The following is an 18,846-nucleotide window of genomic DNA, read 5'->3' as shown; positions in this document are numbered from 1 at the left end:
CATACAGATTATGGAAAAGCATTCTAGCTTCATAACAATACATTTAGGCAATATCCATTTCATTCTGTGTCCATCTTAGAGGTGAAATATGAATAAAGGAAAATCTCTTGAAACCACTCCTGCAGCAACGTTGAATGACAGAACAGCAACATGAGCATTCAAAGAATAAAAGAAAAATATGTGCAATAACATCCATAGAAGTATCAAAGAGTCAGAGTTCCTTCCATCCTTTCCACATGACGTGAGAAGCTGGAGTTGGCAGGTAGAATGTAGAAGACAAAATTGTCGCAGGTTTATTGACAATTTCATTAGGTATGATTAGTTATATCTATGAAGTTATTTGTTTTCAGAATTCCTGATCCTGCTCTGCCACTCCATGGAGGCTGGTATTCTCCTTAAAAATCCAGCAATCTCTGATAGTAAAAAGAGCCTTGTTATAGCTGTGGCAGTGAAGGAGACGAAAAGCACGAGGTTTGAGAATAAAAGGAGGCGCCTCTCCCTGGTGCTGCCCCGGGGAAAACTGAAGGGACAGCAGAAGGAATGAGGAGTGGGAAAGAAATGGATGCTTATTGCCAAGGTGCTGCATGACTGGGGAAAAAAACAGTGCATGACCATCATTTCACTGCTGTCTTTACCCAGCGCTGCTTCCAAACACCTGGGAATTGAGTTTCCTTTCTTCTGCCGCTCAGCCAAACACATGATTTCTGGCACAAGGTCAGTAACGCTTTCATTTATCTCTGACACAAAACTGGGAGCTGCAAAAGATGGTATCAAACCTGGGCTTGAGGAGTTGCTTGATTATTTTGAGAACAAATAGATTTTGTTCTGTTGTTTCGTTTGAAACTCACATAGGTGAAAGGAGGGCTATTTCTTGAAAGATTCCTTTTGGCTAAAGAGGCGTACTGTGACTCACCTAGCCTGAATTTAGGTGACTCTGGGGCAACTGGAGAGGCACGGGAAAATGGCAAGTGTAGGAATAAGACCACAGTGGCTTTCAAACTAAAGAAAGGAGGCTAGCTTGGTAAAAAAAAAGGTTTTAAAATGCCTGTTCCTTTTTCTACAAAACGAGCCTGCTATTTTCAAGATCAATATTATATCAGAATATAGCCTTAGGAAGTTAGAATCTACATCGTTGTTCTACGACAAGAAAAAAAATAAGCTATTTATATTATTTGGGGAAGAAGTTACAAAGCCTTCTTGATTGAGAAAATAATAAACGCAATGGACTTGTTGGCTGATTCAGTCCAGCTTAGAGCTCCATCACTGGGACAACAGAGGTTCAGACATTGCCTCTAGGGGTTTGTATGGCATAGAGAGAATGCTAATTCAAACACTCTGCATCTTCTTTGACCTAAAAGAAGGTAGGTATTCACAGGCTGTGGAGCTGCTATGTGTGCATCTAAGCAGGCTGGTTTCCTCCCTGGGGTTTCTTGTTCCTTATTTCCTGAACAAAACATGACGTCCCAGCACTCAGTCTCTACCTAGCATTACATTTAGCAAAGCTTGCTTTTCCTATTTTCCATCCTCACCCTAAGGAGTGGATAAATTTTGCCGTCGAGCAGTTTTGTATAAATTATGCTAGGCAACTATAAATAAGGGCTTTCTTTAGGTTCTTAAGTTCTTAATTAAATGATAAATATTTTACTTTGTTTATTTTCAATTGTCCTTGTTTTTTCAGTTAAGTATCCAGCAACTTGGTTGTCTCCACTTTGAAAACTTCCCTGCGACAGTGATTGATATAATTACAAGTTGCCCAATAACTCCAGTGTTCCCCAGAGTTATCCAAAAATGTTTCCTAATTAATCTACAGAACAAATCCATGGCATGATAATGCAGGTGACTTGCTTCTCAGAAGAACGAGTGAATTCCATTTCTCCAAAAGATTTGCTCCTTTCCTTGCATCCACCGATACTTTTGCCCTGTTTGAGAGCAACATCCTGTGTCCGAACCTTAGCACAACCTGCCAAACTCCCGCAGATAGGTTTTTAAAGTCAGCTTTGTTCCATTTAATTAACAAGTGGGGAGTACCAGACTAGCTCCTTTCAGTATTAGGCAGGACTTCCCTTCCCTCATCAGAAAAGCACAGAACCTGTCTGGATTACAAGTGCAGAGCAGGACTACTGACACACAAATATACTGTTTTATCCAGAGAGAAGATATGGCTGTTTGTTGCTGTGACGTATTTGTTTCAGGGAACTACTTATTCAGAAAAACTCAGAAGAATGAAGAGAGCTGTGGATCCTGAAGCATTTATGAATATTGTAAGTTGCTCCATAGAGTGACCAGGGGATGGAAGGAATACATGTCACACAGCAGAGGGGTTTCTCGGCATTAGAAATAACAGGATAGATAAGCTGCCTTTATTTAACCCATCCTCTCTAATCACTCTATGTAACCCTTCTCTTCTGTCTGCATGTGACACAGCATGTCTTATGTTTGATGGAAATTAAGGCAAAGACCTTCCCTTAGTAAATCTCCAAAGTTAATTCCCTTTTAAATATCAGCTACCAGTTTGCTATTGCTGGCACTATTCCCCTATCTGAAAGAATGACCATCTGAAATGTCAGCATTTTGTCAGCAAAGATGACTTTTAAATAACGAGTGGCTTATATTTTCTCCCTTTTTGGATGACCAGCGTAAATCAGAAAAGGCCAGCTTTTCAGAAAAACATCTCTTGCCAAGCAAGCTTGTTTAGATCTTTAGTCACTTGTTAAAAACTTGGATTTTCTGTCCTGCATGAGAAATCACATTGAGTAATTCTCTGAGTACAAGTACAAGACAATCCTCTTTTGTAACAAAACAGGTTGAATGTTACAGGTCAAAAGTAGTACTTATATCAGAGCTTAAGATTGGCTGTGCGCGTGGTTTCCCTTGTGACCATGCAAGTGGCTGATCCTGTTTTTTCCATAGCGTAGTCAATTTTTCAGTGGTACTCTTTGCACATGTGCCATTCACAAGAGGGCAGTTGTGAAGCTCTCTGGATCTCTCTGAAGGTAGTTTAAATAAACAGGTTTCACTTCGCACTGCGGCAGACGAGGAGCATGCGCCCAGGCAGCTCCTCATCTCAGCTATGGGAGTCATAAGCTCCTGCTATGAGTTTATAGTGATTCTTACATGACCAGAATGCAAGGGCTTGTGGTGGTATGGCAGTAGTAGAATACGGGGGGTTTTATAATAGATTTTGACTGAATTTAGGGTTACAATATCCAGTCTGCTATGGCTTTATTCATATTCATAGCAAGCAAATCATATGAAGAGCGGTTGAAGGAGCTGGGACTGTTTAGTTTGAGGAGGAGGAGGCTGAGAGGAGACCTCATCACTCTACAACTATTTGAAAGGACACTGTAGAGAGGTTGGTGCTGGTCTCTTCTCGCAGGTAATTACTGACAGAACAAGAGGGAATGGCTTCAAGCTCCAACAGGGTAGATTTAGACTGAACATTAGGAAAGAATTTTTCACAGAAAGAGTGGTCGGGCATTGGAATAGACTGCCCAGGGAGGTGGTTGAGTCACCATCCCTGGATGTGTTTAAGAGACATTTAGATGTGGTGTTGGGGGATATGGTGTAGGGGAGAACTTTGTAGAGTAGGGTAGATGGTTGGACTCGATGATCCCAAGGGTCTCTTCCAACCTAGACAATTCTATGATTCTATGATTCTATGCTTAATATATGTGGACTGAATATCCGGTTGTATCTGCTCTCTAAGATTTCTTCATTGCAAATATCTTATGCATATAATACAACCAAAATGGACTTCTGCAAGCAAATGCATTTGTACCTTCTCTTCTAGAATGAGCTCATTACTTACAAAGGGTACCCCAGTGAGGAGTATGAAGTGATGACAGAAGATGGTTATACCATTACCATTAACAGAATCCCTTACGGTACACAGAATCAGGGAAACCCAGGTACAGTTCTTTAATATGAGACAAAACCAGCCCAGATAAGGCACTATCTGGAAAGAGATACCTTGTATTTTTAAAATGTCTACCAAAGCTTGTATCCACAAAGGAAATTTTAGCAGAGAATTCTGGCTGTCCTGGACAGCCTGCAAGTTAAACAGGATTTGTGTCAAGAACACCTATTTATAATAAAAATCCACTATAATATGAAGCATATACCCTCATAGTAAGAGTTGATGAGTAAAAGTCTTTTTAAAAAAAGGATAAAGGCTGTAACCTGCCCAATCCACCTGTTTTGAGAAAGCTATTCCAGCTTCTAATTTTGCTTTGCTTTTGCCTACACCTGGTTAATATCAGTGACTAATTCATATTTTGGGTAAAGAAAACATCTGCAATAATCCCACACCTTCAATCTTTATATCAGTGTTGAGAATCTCAAGCTGTTGCGGTTGAGCTGTACAAACAATGACCGGAGGGTGCCAAGCCAGTTTTTGCTGGTGTCAGGTAGATCTTTCCGTAAATCATTACAGAGGCTTAGAATACATTCTCTCTTTCCAGAAAGGGATGTTTTGTTTTTATGATTAGTTGTATCCCTTTAAGTTGGGGCAGGAACAAAACCCAATATTGAGTATGGGAGAGTAATGTCCCTGAACTGCCAGAAAATTAAAAAAAAATAAAAATAAAAATTTGTTGTTTTCTTTCTGATTTACTTTTCAGCTTTGAAACCTGCTGTGTTTCTCCAACATGGATTATTGGGAGACGCTAGTAACTGGGTCACAAACCTACCCAACAACAGCTTGGGCTTCATGCTAGCTGATGCTGGTTTTGATGTTTGGATGGGAAATAGCAGAGGGAATCGCTGGTCCAGAAAACATCAGAATTATTCCATTGATCAAGATGAATTCTGGGCTTTCAGGTAGACCAAACCATTGAAGGGCATCTCCATTTTCCACCCTTATGTATTTATTTAAGCTGGCTAAATCAGGGATTTACATATACTACCTTTTAAAAAGCATTCTTTACATTCACTTTTGCTGAGGTGCCCCTATACACGCATGTGAACTTTAAGAGTGGTGAAGACTACTTTCCTCTAATTGCTGCTAGAAAAGGTTCTTCAAACTGGAGATATAGCAGCAGAGCAGCTCAGGTCGTGTCCAAGCCACTCCTCAGTTCCGAAGGCAATTTTGGAAGCGATTTAGAAACACTAGTCTATATATTACAATGACACTAAAATCCCAGAAAGAGAAAATGTAAACTATTTTGGCACTTATTTTAATGAACATTTAAAAATAGACCTTTTCTTTAACGTCAGATTGTAGAAAATGTGTGATTCCATGGCAGGAGCTCTGTTACTATATCACCACCTGTTCCTTCTGCATACACCATTACAATTCAACCTGATACTTTTTCAAGTTATAGTCCTTCTGATGATGTCAAAGGAGAAAATATCCCAGAAAACCTTGAGTACTATCTTCCATACCCAGTGCCAGAAAAACACAGAACCTAAAATAGATGAATGATTCGCTAAACGGTTCATGTTGTTTCTTTGCTGACAAGCCTGTAATAAGAATGTGAATTCAAATGGACTTTTAATTCCTGCATGCCTCTCTTTCAATATCCTGCCTGCAGCTTTGATGAGATGGCTAAGTTTGATCTTCCAGCAGCAATAAATTTCATCGTGGAGAAAACAGGACAGGAAAAGTTGTACTACATTGGCTATTCACAAGGTACCACCATCGGTAAGTTACACGCAACAGACCAGTGCTTCAGGAAAACGGAGTAAAATGTCATTTGAGATATGAATGTACCTGGGGCTTTCATTGACTCTTTGCAGGTGTGAAAAACACGGGATAAGCTGTTTTCAGCACGTAGGCTTTCATAATTTATTATAAGGACAGTAAAACATAATGGACCAAATGCACTGCAGCTGTAAGTCCGTCGACTTAGAATTACACTGGAAATTCTTGTGGGCCATGCAAATTGTTTGTTTCCAAGATGCAAGGGTGTGCCCAACAGCAGATGGTCAGTTGACCAAAATAAACAAAATAGGAAGATGAGAGTACAGAAAGAGAAGTTGGCCAGCTTGGACAGGACACACACGAAAAAAAGGAAATATGAAATTGGACTGACCGGAAGCAAAACAACTGCTCCTCCCAATAGCATACAACGCATGAATGTACATCAGAAGCGTGCTTTTATGTTTAAATGGGTTTGGAAGAAAGCTGCAAAGGCAAAATATAGAAAGAAATTTGTCTCTGAAGAGGGACATAAAACTACAAGCTGGTAACACAGGGAGAAGAGGGATTTCACACAAATCTAGGCTGAACCATAGTCAATGAACAACTAACGAGGTTGACTGTAGGTTTGAAATTGCAGAATAGCATTTATAAACACTGAAAGCAGTCTAATGTACAAATGATGACTTTCTTAACTCCTCTTTTTTGTTTTCTCAGCTTTCATTGCATTTTCAACAATGCCAGAGCTGGCTCAAAAAATCAAACTCTATTTTGCGTTGGCACCTGTCACTACTATTAAGTATGCTAGGAGCCCAGCAACAAAACTCCTCTACCTTCCTGAAAAATTGCTCAGGGTATGTGATATCTTGGTTTCAACTGCTTACCATATACTTGTTTGTGTAAAATGGATAAACAGAAAGTATAGGGCTTTATGAGGTCTACTCATTTGCATGCGGGTAGGCTTACCTTATAACTGGAGCCTTTGGAAGTTCAGGCTGGACATTTGAGAAAAACTTTTTATCTAGGGGAACAGTGAAGCACTGGGACAGGTAACCCAGAGATGTATACAGAGATACAGATCCTCAAAGGTTTCCAAGATTCCTGTAGACAAAACCACAACCGATGTGCAAGCTTAGAGTTAAAATACGAACTGGAGTTAACATTTAACGTATCTCTTCATTAAAAGTGATGTAACACAAATTGAGTAATGCCTGAGCAGGCTGATGCAATGGAAAAACACCTAGTTTCTTTCTTGTTCGTGGGAACATCATCTGGCAAATGAAGAAAAAGCAAGTGAGAGCCACTGAAAGTGCTGGAGCAGAGGAGCAGGACACAAACACCTTTTAAAAACAACAGCACAATGTACAAGTGCACATTCTTAAATGAATGTTACCTTTCTATTTCACAGGGTTTGCTTGGCAAAAGAGAATTTCTTCCCCGGACTGAATGTCTAAGAAGGCTAATAGTCCCTTTCTGCAGCCACCCAGCTTTTGCCAGGCTTTGTAGAAGTGTCTTCTTCAATCTGGGTGGCTGTAACCTGAAAAACATTGACATGGTACGTATAACTCTTACCAGTTCAACCAAAAGATTAAGCTTCTGCTCACAAAACTTACCTTCTGTCCTGTGGTGTGAATCCTGAATTTCTATTAGTCAGCATCACATTGCAGGGAACAGTCCACACGACTGGACAGCAATATCTGCTGATTGCCCCATTGCTGGCAGGGGACCACTGCCTCATTCCTCAGAAGAGCACTTAGCACCACCCCTGGGGTCAACAGCTGCTCAAAGCCCCGCAAAACTCTGCAGTCCGCCCTCTGCCAGACCTCACCTAGGGCACCATCTCCTACTTCATACTGTGACTACTAGTCTCATTGGAGAACTTCAGTATGCTGGCACACTACAGAAGAAGAAATAAAACCCCTACCTGCTTCAGGTTTCCAGAAGCTCTTTGCAAAGGAAGAACACACATATTCCCTCTTGTCCTCCCCCTCCAAGCCTTGGACCACCAGGGACGTGCTCAGGGGCACAGGATACCTCGAGGGTACCTGAGGGAGAGTTGGAGACATATTTGGGCTCCTAATGCTATGTCCAGCTGTAGGCCAGACCATCTGGGCACCAAAGTTTTGCTCCAGGATTTTCCAAAAAAATGCCTCAGAGCATGTTCTCTGAGGAAGGGTCACACAGAAACTTGTTAAGAAAGCCCCACAGGACTAGGGTGTGATTTATTTCGAATAGTCATGCATTCCTCAGGCTGTTCCTTTTGCTGTTCTGTCTGAGAGCCACCCTCTCTCACACGGGATCTGTTACAGACTCCTGAAAAAAAAACACCTAGTTTGGGATCTAAATTGCTAACTTTCTATTCTCTCCTTTCCACCTGTTAGATTCTTTTAGATTCTCTATCATCCTGGAAAATTTGTTCTGTTTGGGGGCTGTTCTTGTGCTACTCCAAACCTGACACATCGCCACATCTGGAGTAGCTCTGAGGGAGTCTCCAATCATGCCGCTCCGATTTCTCTTGGTTTTATTGATACATAGCACTGCTGTGGCAGATGTTTTGATGTACATCTGACTAGAAGGGAAGAAGAGAATACTTACTGAATATTTTCTTTCAGAACCGAATCGATGTGTATATTGCACAAACCCCCGCTGGAACTTCTGTGCAGAACATAGTCCACTGGAGTCAGGTACAGGCAAACTCCTGGAACACAAAATAGGTTATGACTTCTTGCTGTGTAGGGTATAGAGTGGGGTATGGCTGATATCCTGCTGTGAAACCATTGCTAACTTCTTGGAAACACACGTAACCTGCGGTTTACAATTGAAATCTCAAGTCAAAACACTGTTTTTCATTGATCTTTCTGTTTTCAGCAGGGTAGAGATACCCTATGTGACACAGGTACATTTGAAACCGTCACTGAGTATTTGTGTAAGAACATGCATGCTGGAAACTGTGTATGCACGTGTATATATCACTCTTTTTATTGTGTATCTATTACCTTATATAAATGATATCTGCAGTTCTGTACAGCACTTACCTTATGAAATTAGCTATGTTTCCAATGCGGGATCAAGAAATGAGCAAGACAGGCTGCTTTGTTAAATATCCGATTTTACTAGTAAAAGCCCTTGTATTTTCATCTCTTGCTTTCAAAGCTCTCAGTGTCTGGACCGCAATAGAACTATAAATAATAAATCCTTTATTTAGTAGACTCACTATATCGCTTACTTTCGATGTACTGTCACAGTACATCCTCAGCAGCAGTGCTGATGGAAGCTGCATTTCTGTCTTTGGGTTTATGCTTTCAGGAATCACAAAGCCTGGGCTCGGTCACAGAAGCTGCTGCACGCAGGACAGGTTTCCTGGCAGCACCGCAGGCTGGAGCAGAGCAGCGACCAGTTGCAGGCACAGGGGGCTTGCAAGAGCATCAGTGCACTTTTCAACACAGCAAAGACATGGATATGCTTGAGTGACATCTGCACAAACATTTATTCAAAATCCAACAATACTTTTAATTATGAGTTTACATAAAATATTAGATTTGATTAAATTGCATTTGTGACCATGGCCTAGACCTGTAAAGAGAAAAGGTTACAAAGGCACAGTGGGGGGAGCTCTGCAAATTGACTCAGGTTTAATTCAGCACCTAGCCACAGACTGGCAAGTGCAAACATGCAGGAGTAATACTCCTAAGCCTTCGTTGTCATTGCTGTTATTACCATTAAAGGAGTTAACAGACACCTTACCTTCGATATTGAGATCCCATTGATGGTGTCTGTCACAGTAGTAACAACCCATTCTGTAGGCAAAGCCCAGGAGCACAGGGTAAGAACTGGAAGTGGTGACTTCTGTATTCAAAACACAGAGGGAAGAGAAAACATAAGAAGGGGCCGCTCACAAAGCTGAGTGATGGCAACATGATTGTCAGAAGAGGACAGGGCAGCAGCAGTGAGGGGAACTTGCTGGAGGCAGTTGTTAATAACAATTTTACAAACAAGAACAAATTGCCTGTGAAACGTCCCTGGGTCCTTCTGCAGGAGCAGTGATTTTTTTTTGTTCTGACAAAAACGTTTGACTACTTTTCACTGATTGAGACTTTTAATTAATTTACTGTTGGCTCTTTCATAGCTCTTAGAAGAACTTCCGTTGAGGCTTTAGATTGGAGTCAGAGACTCAGCAGGGGAAGAACCCACAGACTTCCTGAACAATGGCTTTGTAACTACCCTTCTCTTGTTCATCCTCTTAGGAGGCCCGTTCGGGGAAGTTCCAAGCTTATGACTGGGGAAGTTCAAAGAAGAACGTGGAAAAATACCAACAGGTATATTTGGGGAAACAATATTATCGCCCGTGGACAACACAGAAGCAGAGAGGAAGAGAGCAAGGCTGTAGTAGGAGGCACATTTTCAGAATACGAGTAGATGGATTTAGCCACCACCATCTGTATTACTACTTCCCAGTTTGGAAGTCAACAGAGGAAACATGCAAGCACTAATGGCAATAATAAGAAAGAGAAAGAGAGTGCAATCCTTTTCAATTAAATGATCAATATGAATAAGAGGACGTAAGGGCAGGAAAGACAGAAAATGAATTTTGAAAAAGAAGACTACATCTAGCGGATCAGACCAGAGGCATCTTGCCTACTAGCATGATTGACACAGTTGCCAATGCATGAGAGATCAGGGAAACAATATTGGGAAGAGGGCAACTGGAGAGCACTAATAGCTACCCCTAGATTGTAGCAGCCAGACAAAAAAGGACTTTGTCCTCAAGCAGTCCCTGAGGAACCTCTCCTCCATCCAAGACTCTAATCCCACCCTTGACCCTCCTACCCTTTAGCTCTTTACAACAGTCTGTCATTAAGAGTTAAACGTTTTAATGAAGGCTTGCATGAAATGCAACTTCCTTTGGTTTGTCTTGAATTTGCTTGCCCCTGGAAAGTCACTGGATGCCTTCTAGGTTTTGTGTTATGAGAAGTAATGGGATTATTACTTCCTGTGCTCTTTCTTCATACTATTCATGATGGTATAAGCCTGTCTCCTGTCCCTGCTCCAGCCTCTATTTTCCAAATTCAGGAGTCCAATCTACTTCCTCTCTCCTCCTACAGAAGTCATTTGATGATCTTTTCACCCTTGTCACACATTGTGTTTTCGAACTAGACCCTGTATATCTTCTGGGGCTGATCAGTACTCCAAAATGACCAAGACGGGTTTATTCGGAGGCATCCTGACATCTTCTGTCTCGTTCCAGGCTCCTGTCCTGTGAATTCCTAGCTGAAAGGGAAAAGACTCAACAGTAGCTTTTTGTCAACAACTTTTGCTTTGGCTGTGCTGTCAGCTGGGTCTTCCCTGCAAGCACAGATGGAAAAGACAAGCAAGGGCACTTTCTTCCTGTTTGGTTTAGGCACCTCTACTTTGAACAGTGATGGAAGAAAGCCCCAAATGCACGTGTGCTGCTCTTTTCTGGTCATTCATTCCTGTACTGCTTCATGTTTTCCAGGCTACTCCTCCTCTCTACATTGTAGAAGAGATGACTGTACCGACTGCAGTATGGACAGGGGGACAAGACTTGCTTGCAGATCCCAAGGATGCGGCCATTCTACTGTCTCAAATTAAGAGGCTCATCTATCATAAGAAGATTCCTGAATGGGCACACCTGGATTTCATCTGGGGGTTGGATGCGCCTTTGCACATGTACAATGAAATTATTGATCTGATGCAGAAGTATCCTTAACTTACAACCAGTAGCCACACCTAACTCATTCAACAACACTTATTTTCACTGGGTACAACAAAACCTTCTTTTTCATCAGACGGTTTCTGCTGGAGTCAGAGAAAGGGTTCCTCCTGATGCTATTTTCACACCATGCATCACTGCAATACCTTTTGCATGTTCACGGTGCACTTCATATTTTCTGGTAACCCTATGGGTCAGTAATCACTTTCTAATTGATACGGCCTGGATTCTGCAATAACCATACTTTGCTAACAGAAGACAGGGTTTTGTTGCAGCCTGCTCTCTGCTTTAGACCCTAACAGTAATGAAAGCACTGACATTCTCTGGATATGGTAAGACATCTAAAGAAGTTTTCCATTCTTCATATTATTTCTCAGTTTATTGGGCTGGCAGTTCTTGAAAGGCATAGTGTAAGCCAAGACTAATCCTAGCAGATATGGTATTGATTAATTTTATTATTAGATAAGACGATGACCAGAAAGTAAAAACTGAGTTCACACAAAAAACTCACTCCTGAAAAAAAGATGGTTTGTCTTCATTTGAAACAGGGCTGCTCACTTTTTTCATGAGGAATAACAAGGGACACAGGGAGGGTAGACCACGCAGAAATCAGTAGCCGGTCTGGTGGTTCAAGCATGCACCTGGAAGATGGGAGGCTTGGGTCCAAGGTCCCCCTCAAGATAGAGAAATCTTGGCAGACTCAATCTCTGCAGACAACACTTTAAGGAACTGTGTACATGAACTTTCCAGGGTGGGACAAAGGAGCTGATTTCATCTTGGCAATGACAGCACTTCAGCTGGACACTTTGATTTAAAGTTAAACTCTGAACCTAGCAGGAACGTCACATCTCCTGCTATTTCACATGGAAGCTACTGGCTACCACAGAGCTGAGCTGCTCTAACCTTTATCACAGGTCTGAGAAGCCTCTTTGGCGTTTAAACACTAGAATGATAAGTGCCCAAACATCAGTAGAAAGAATCCATTATCTCCATCCCATGGGTGTTTAGAGCACTCTGCTCATTAGTGGGAAGGACTGCTTTGCAAACAGTGATGAAGAAACTGTCATCCTATTTAATTTCCTGGGAGAACTCTGGCTCTACCAATTGTGTTTCAAATAGGTAGTTATTGCACAAAGACACTTACTTGAAGAGTAGCCTCCACGGTTATTCGGTTACAGCATTATGGGTCACTGTGCCTTCACAATTGATACGCCATTAGCTTCACTGTGGAAGGAGACACAGTGCATTTAGGGTTTCCTTTCAGCGTGACACCCTCATTTGAACCCAAATGTTAACATGGGCCAAGTCTGGGATGCTAATCGGAGCAGGTATAGCTGTTACACTAAGACAGTTCCCTGGTGACACTATATGACCAAAGCATCAGTGTATCACTCTGCAAAATTCTTCATTAGCCAAACAAATTAACCATGACTGTTGCCACTTCTATTCCTTCCCCTTCCAAGACAAACAACAGACCTGTTTCATCCCCTTAGCCCACTGCTGAAGCCTATCCTGTTTCCTTGTGCTCCACGAATGTAAATAGAGCTTCATCCAAACAAAACTGCCCCACTCCAGACAAGGACATTCCTTACACCCAATACAAATTCCTGGGGACAAATACCCTCCAGAGAGTCAGCCCTTCAACTAACTCATTGCTTGTAGGGGAAACACATGAGGACTTGGGACTTACTTTATAAGTTTTCAATACTTATGGTGGGAAATGTAATAACATACCTGAAAGAATCCAGAGCATCCCCCTAAATTCACCTAGGAAAGAAATTTCAGCTGTGTGGCTATCTTGCAACCTGGTAGACCATGGAGGAGGCAGGGTGTAGAATTTTCTAGAAAATCAATAAAAACAGGTTTGGCAAGCAGCATTGGAAATATCATGGGGACTGTTGAACCCACCTTGGGACATGAGGAGGGACTAGACATCAAGTTCCAGAAGCCCTTCTGAGTGGTTAATGCATGGTTTGATGAAAGTTATTGTCACTTAGATACATCAGAGGAGCCGAATTATAACGCTTTTCACCGAGAAATTACCAAATTACCTTTTTTACTACCCCAAAAAATGTTCTCTACTTTGTATACAAAGCAGAACTGTTACTGTGGCTTCACTGACATCCTGTTCTTATTTCACGCTTTTCCGTCCCCCACCACCCAAAGGCATTGTATTATTTGAAACGGTGCTCCCAAGAACGCATCCTTTTCATCTGGTGTTCTTCTAAATTCATCAGTCTATGATGAAACATAAGTTCTTCTGAAGACACTTATGAGTTAATTGGCTAAAAAGGCTGGTCCTCACGTAGGAGGATTCTACTTGTTTGTAGCCCAGCTGCCTAAGGACACAGAACTTGTCTTTCTGCCCATGGTCATGAAACCAATATAAGTGACTGAGCCCTCAGGCTGACTACAACTAATTCAGCAGTTGGGGAAAGATCTCCAAAGATACTATGTTTTGAGAGTTGATGCAAATGGCTTGGGAGAAACAAGAACCCTTGTTTGTTCCTCCATTGGGAGAAAGGTTATATGATGCGTTCAAGCATTCTTTGGCACCATATGGTCCCTACAGAAACCACCTCAACTCTGACCGACTAACATAGAATAAGATGGGTTTCATGAGTTGTGCTGTTCACTGAAAAATGGATTTAGAAGTCTGTGTGTAGTGTTGAAGTCAACATAAACCAAATGAACAGAGGCAGTGTTCTTCAGAGAGTATGTTGAGAGAAGCTGGACACTTCCTCATCTTCGTCCTGAAAAATTATATTTGGAGCAGCCCCTCCATTGGGCAAGAGTGCAGGTCAAGGTCTGCCACAGCCTCAGGGAACTGCAACGCCCAGGTCCTAGCTAAACATCCTAACCACTGATTTGTATGTCCTTCTTAAGCTCTCCTGCTCCATGGTGCATTTTGGGTTTGCGAATTTAACCAGAAGATCTTTTTCATCACAAAGATTTCCCCACTTCTGAACCACTGCCAAATCAGCACTTAAACACGCTCTACAATACATGCTGCCAACTCATGACACTCACAGCTGCTACCCTGAAGTGCTCATTGTGTTTTGACTTCCTTTTATCGGCGCAGGTTTCTGCCAGTGAATCAGTCTGCCAGTGGAGACGGACCAGGAACAGTGGCAGAAGACACAAGCAAGGCAGTCAAAGCAAAGGTAAGTTGCTTGTATATATGTGTTCATGGTCTCTTTTTCTGATGCCTGTCTCCATAAAGATGTGCCGTCTTGCTTTTGAGCGGTTGCTTGTAACAATAGACAGCTTTTTGCCTCTCTGATCTGTAAGCCTACTGCTATGCACACAGGTTCATGTTTGCTCAGGTTAGAAGACACAGAAGTTTGACCTGCACAAAAGGAAGAAAAAGAGCAACTATTTCATTTTCCTCTACTTGTTTTCTTCAGTCTGAGAACAAGGGAATAAAAGTCCTAGTGTGTGTAAATTGGACTGCCCGCTCTTGCAATTTCATGCCTACGTATGTTTTGTTAGTGAGTAAGGCAGAAGATTCTCCCATGCATTGAGTCACAGCTGCTTCTCTGGTTGGTGTGTGCATGCCTTACAGCTTATACGAAGTATTTTTTCTTCTAAGTATGTTCTTTTATGACAGTTTACCATGCCTGATGTTTCCTTATGACTTTACCTCACTAGATAAAAGCAGCTGTTCACAGCTTCTGTCAAGTGTTTATTCCTGAAGGTTAAGGGAGCAGTGACCTACCAAATTGATATTACTTAGCCTGCTGTATCTGATTTAAAATGCAAATACCTGGAAGTCTGTGAGCCATGCCCATTAAGCCAGGTGATCATAGAGTGCGTGGAGAAAAGTTTGCCCTAACAAGAGGAATAATTTAGCCTCTGCATTGCCTCAACTAGTCTTGGTGGTGATTTGAAAACAAGTTGAGACATTAGCAGAACCTTTTCTTCCCAAATGAGACTCCCCATGCAGGGAGAGGAAGGCATATTTTACTCCCATTAGAACAGAGTAAAACAGCAGAAAGCAAAAAAGAGTGTTGTGCTGAGTTGCAAGTGCAAGGTCCTGCACCTGGGGAGGAAGAATGCTAGGCACCAGTATAGGTTAGGGGCGGACCTGCTGGGAAGTAGCTCAGAGGAGAAGGATCTGGGGGTCCTGGTAGACAGTAAATTATCCATGGCCCAGCAATGTGCCCTTGTTGCCAAAAAGGCCAATGGAATCCTGGGCTGCATAGGGAAGAGTGTGGCCAGTAGGTCGAGGGAGGTCATTCTCCCCCTCTACTCTGCACTGGTGAGGCCACAACTGGAATACTGTGTCCAGTTTTGGGCTCCCCAGTTCAAGAGGGACAGGGAACTGCTGGAGCGAGTCCAGCGAAGGGCAACTAAGATGATTAAGGGCTTGGAGCATCTGCCTTATGAGGAAAGGCTGAGAGAGCTGGGACTCTTTAGCCTGGAGAAGAGAAGGCTGAGGGGAGACCTTATTGTGGCGTACAAGTATCTAAAGGGTGGGTTGAAGGAGGATGGAGCCAGGCTCTTTTCAATGGTTCCAAGTGACAGGACGAGGGGTAATGGGCACAAGTTAGAACACAGGAAGTTCCGTTCAAATACACGGAAAAACTTCTTTACGGTTCAGGTGACAGAGCACTGGCACGGGCTGCCCAGGGGGGTTGTGGAGTCCCCTTCTCTGGAGATTTTCAAGACGCGCCTGGATGAAGTCCTGAGTAATGTGCTCTGGGCAATCCTGCTTTAGCAGGGGAGTTGGACTAGATGATCTCTAGAGGTCCCTTCCAACTCTGAAAATTCTGTGATTCTGAGTATGTAGTTGTGAAGCTTCCTATTTTGACAACAAAAATTAAGAAGTATTTGATATACAAAGGGAATCGAATGGAGTGTGTTTTAATGCCAAGTTTAAAATTTTGGGTGTTTTCAAACTCTGCTTCATTCCAACTGTCTGATAACTCAGGAGGTTTGACTTCTTGAAATTCATTCAGTCAAATTTAAAGGTTAAATCGAAGATGAAAAAAAGTTGAAACTCCTTCTCCTAAAAGGAGATTTAGAGAATGCAAAAATCTCTTGGTTACCTCTCCCTCAGTCTCACAAATCCTGCTCACCTTCCCCATTACTTGCCAGGGAATACTCTGTTATTTTCTCTTGATCTGTAGCTCCATTTCCAAGTCAAAACAAACTTCATAGAGCACCATGTCTCATCACTGCCGATGTCTTATGCCAGAAGCAGACTCCAGAAACATGTGGCTGCATGAGAACCTCTGTTCTTCATTAAAAATTGGATTCTCTGCATCTAGTGGACATAGCAATGCCAGGTTTCAGAAAGACTTGTTTCCTAAGTCTGCTTAACTTCCTAATGCAAACTATAATACATGCAGGTCCCCTACAAAATTCTCGCATGAACCCCGATGCCCAGCCACGCGTGCTGTGGCTGTTTTGAAGCTACATGGACACTGAGAAGTTGCTTAGTTCTCTCTTGCTGACTGTTCGGCTGGTTGCAGAACATAGAGCAGCTGCCTTCAGCCTGCCTTCCCCCCAGCAAGGCACTAACCCTGCTGAATAGTCCTCCACCAGCAAACAGTCCTCAGGAGCTCCTGCAAACCCCATTACTTTACAGCCTTGTACCTCGGTGCTGAACTTGGCAGACATTTACCAATGACATCAAAAGTTAATTACAGGATGGACAGAAAGGTGAACTAACATAAACACGCGGTGGTCATAGAAGCATGCCCTTTTCTTCTGAGGAAACCAAGCCTACAAGAGCAGTAATGTCCCCAGTCATTACTAGTGAGGCAGTCTTACAAGATGCCTTGATGTGCTGAAGCCTTACATTGCGTTATGTGTCCTTTTGGTCCCATGAATGCTATTGTTGAACGTTTAGGTAGCCTGCCTGATTTTCATGGTCTTTATCCACATGCCGAATGGCTGCGACTTTTCTCTTTACAGCTCCCATTCTCTCCTCACATACGCAAGCACAGCATACACCACCACAAAGGTGTATAAGGGCTTTTCCAGAATGTGTAAGCAGAGTTCTGAGCTCCATGGATGAATCCCTTTTGTACAGTTCTTCAGATTGGAAAGAAAAGTCCTATCCTACCTACCTGCAGCTCTCTCGTAGGCAAGGAGCACTGAATATGTTAGCACTTCTCTTGCTCTCCAAAGAGTTTTAACTCATAGTCCCACACCCCATAGCTTTCTGGGACAAAGAACCTGTGCTTCCCTTTTCTAGGGAGGCTTTGAGTCAAAATGTGCATGTTGAAAGAAAGATCTGAGAATGTTACAGACAGTGATGTTCCTGCACTCCTTGCATGGGTTCTGGAAAATAAAGACTAAAACCTGGAAGCATATCTACTGTAGGTGTAGTCAGAATAAACTGGTGCTAGATAGACTGCACTCTGCTATTCAGAAAAGCTAATCTGTTAGCATCAGTCAACCCAGGAAAGGGCAAGGTGTCACAACCTCATGACCAAGGCAAGATTTTCAATATGGACAGCCATTTCGAAGTGATAAAGGAGACAGGCCCCTGGCAACATGAAGGCAGTCCCAGGATCCATTGTTCGCTGCTCTAAAACCAAATCATTCCATGGCTTCTCTGTTGGTGGCAGCCATCAGTTTTGAGAGACGGAAACTTTGGTCTCAGAAGTAGCAGTAGGAAAAATGCAATTTTCTGGGGATAGCAGGCCAGGTTCTTGGAAGAAGTGGGCAGCAAGGGGCTGGTGAAGAAGCCTGAGGGGGTGGTAAATGGAGACCTAGATGACTCAATTTCAGTTTGAGAGGCAAGGTTGACTAGGAACTGACTCATGGGGTTTCTGGGAAGCCACAAATGGTCACCTTGTGCACTTCATATTCTCAGAGGAACTAATTTCAAACAGAACTTGAAACTGATCTGGGGCACATCACCCCACAGTGAAAGCACGAGCTGGCACTGATCTGGTGTAAGTGTGTCTCCCTAAGCCCACTTCATCTCCTCCCAGAGTTTCTGAGTCACTCCTGATCCCTGCACAAACCTTCACCAGTCTCACTGACTGATCCCTCACCTCAGCACACCACTGACCAGCACCAAGAATGGCATTTGATCCCAAAGGAGGAGGGGGCAAGTGGAAAGAGACCCCATCCCAAATTTCTCTCACCTCATTCCTGAGGAGACAGGAAACAAACACTGTTTTCTTCTCCTTTCACCTCTCCTGCTGGCAGAGAAATGGAAGCAGATAAAGGCAGACAAACTGGGTGATGGTCTTCTCAGGTACTCATGCTTCTTTATCAAGCTTCTTCTGTCCGGCCCTGTCTACCAACCACGGCTTCCTTGTCATCTCCAGAGTGTTCAGGCATATTCTCGCATGGTATGCCCAAGTGTTTTCCTCAGCCACTCTATAACTTGCCCTGTTACAAAATGTGAGCTGTAGACAGTCCCTCCTCACACGGGTACTCATTCTGGCAGCCCCCTGGGGAACAGACCTTGGGCAACCTCCAGCAGACTCCCCACTTGGGTCTTCCTGTGGAA

At 42.8% G+C, this 18,846-nt stretch overlaps 1 protein-coding gene across 1 annotated transcript; it reads left to right on the top strand.

The window, feature by feature from the left end:
* Window positions 1-607: 607 nt before the first annotated feature.
* On the top strand, window positions 608-11,366 carry LOC309674408 (lipase member M-like; the record flags this gene model as incomplete). Its single annotated transcript, XM_082486433.1, has 10 exons — window positions 608-714; window positions 2,150-2,261; window positions 3,791-3,908; window positions 4,620-4,818; window positions 5,532-5,641; window positions 6,356-6,492; window positions 7,047-7,193; window positions 8,251-8,322; window positions 9,883-9,954; window positions 11,133-11,366. The coding sequence occupies 10 exons, from the start codon at window positions 608-610 to the stop codon at window positions 11,364-11,366; spliced, it is 1,308 nt and encodes a 435-aa protein (XP_082342559.1).
* Window positions 11,367-18,846: the final 7,480 nt, after the last annotated feature.

Source organism: Vanellus vanellus (assembly GCF_965231255.1).
Source record: "Vanellus vanellus genome assembly, chromosome: 7".
Taxonomy (NCBI): domain Eukaryota; kingdom Metazoa; phylum Chordata; class Aves; order Charadriiformes; family Charadriidae; genus Vanellus; species Vanellus vanellus.
Note: the sequence above shows the minus strand (reverse complement) of the source record. Positions and strands in the feature narration are given on the sequence as shown.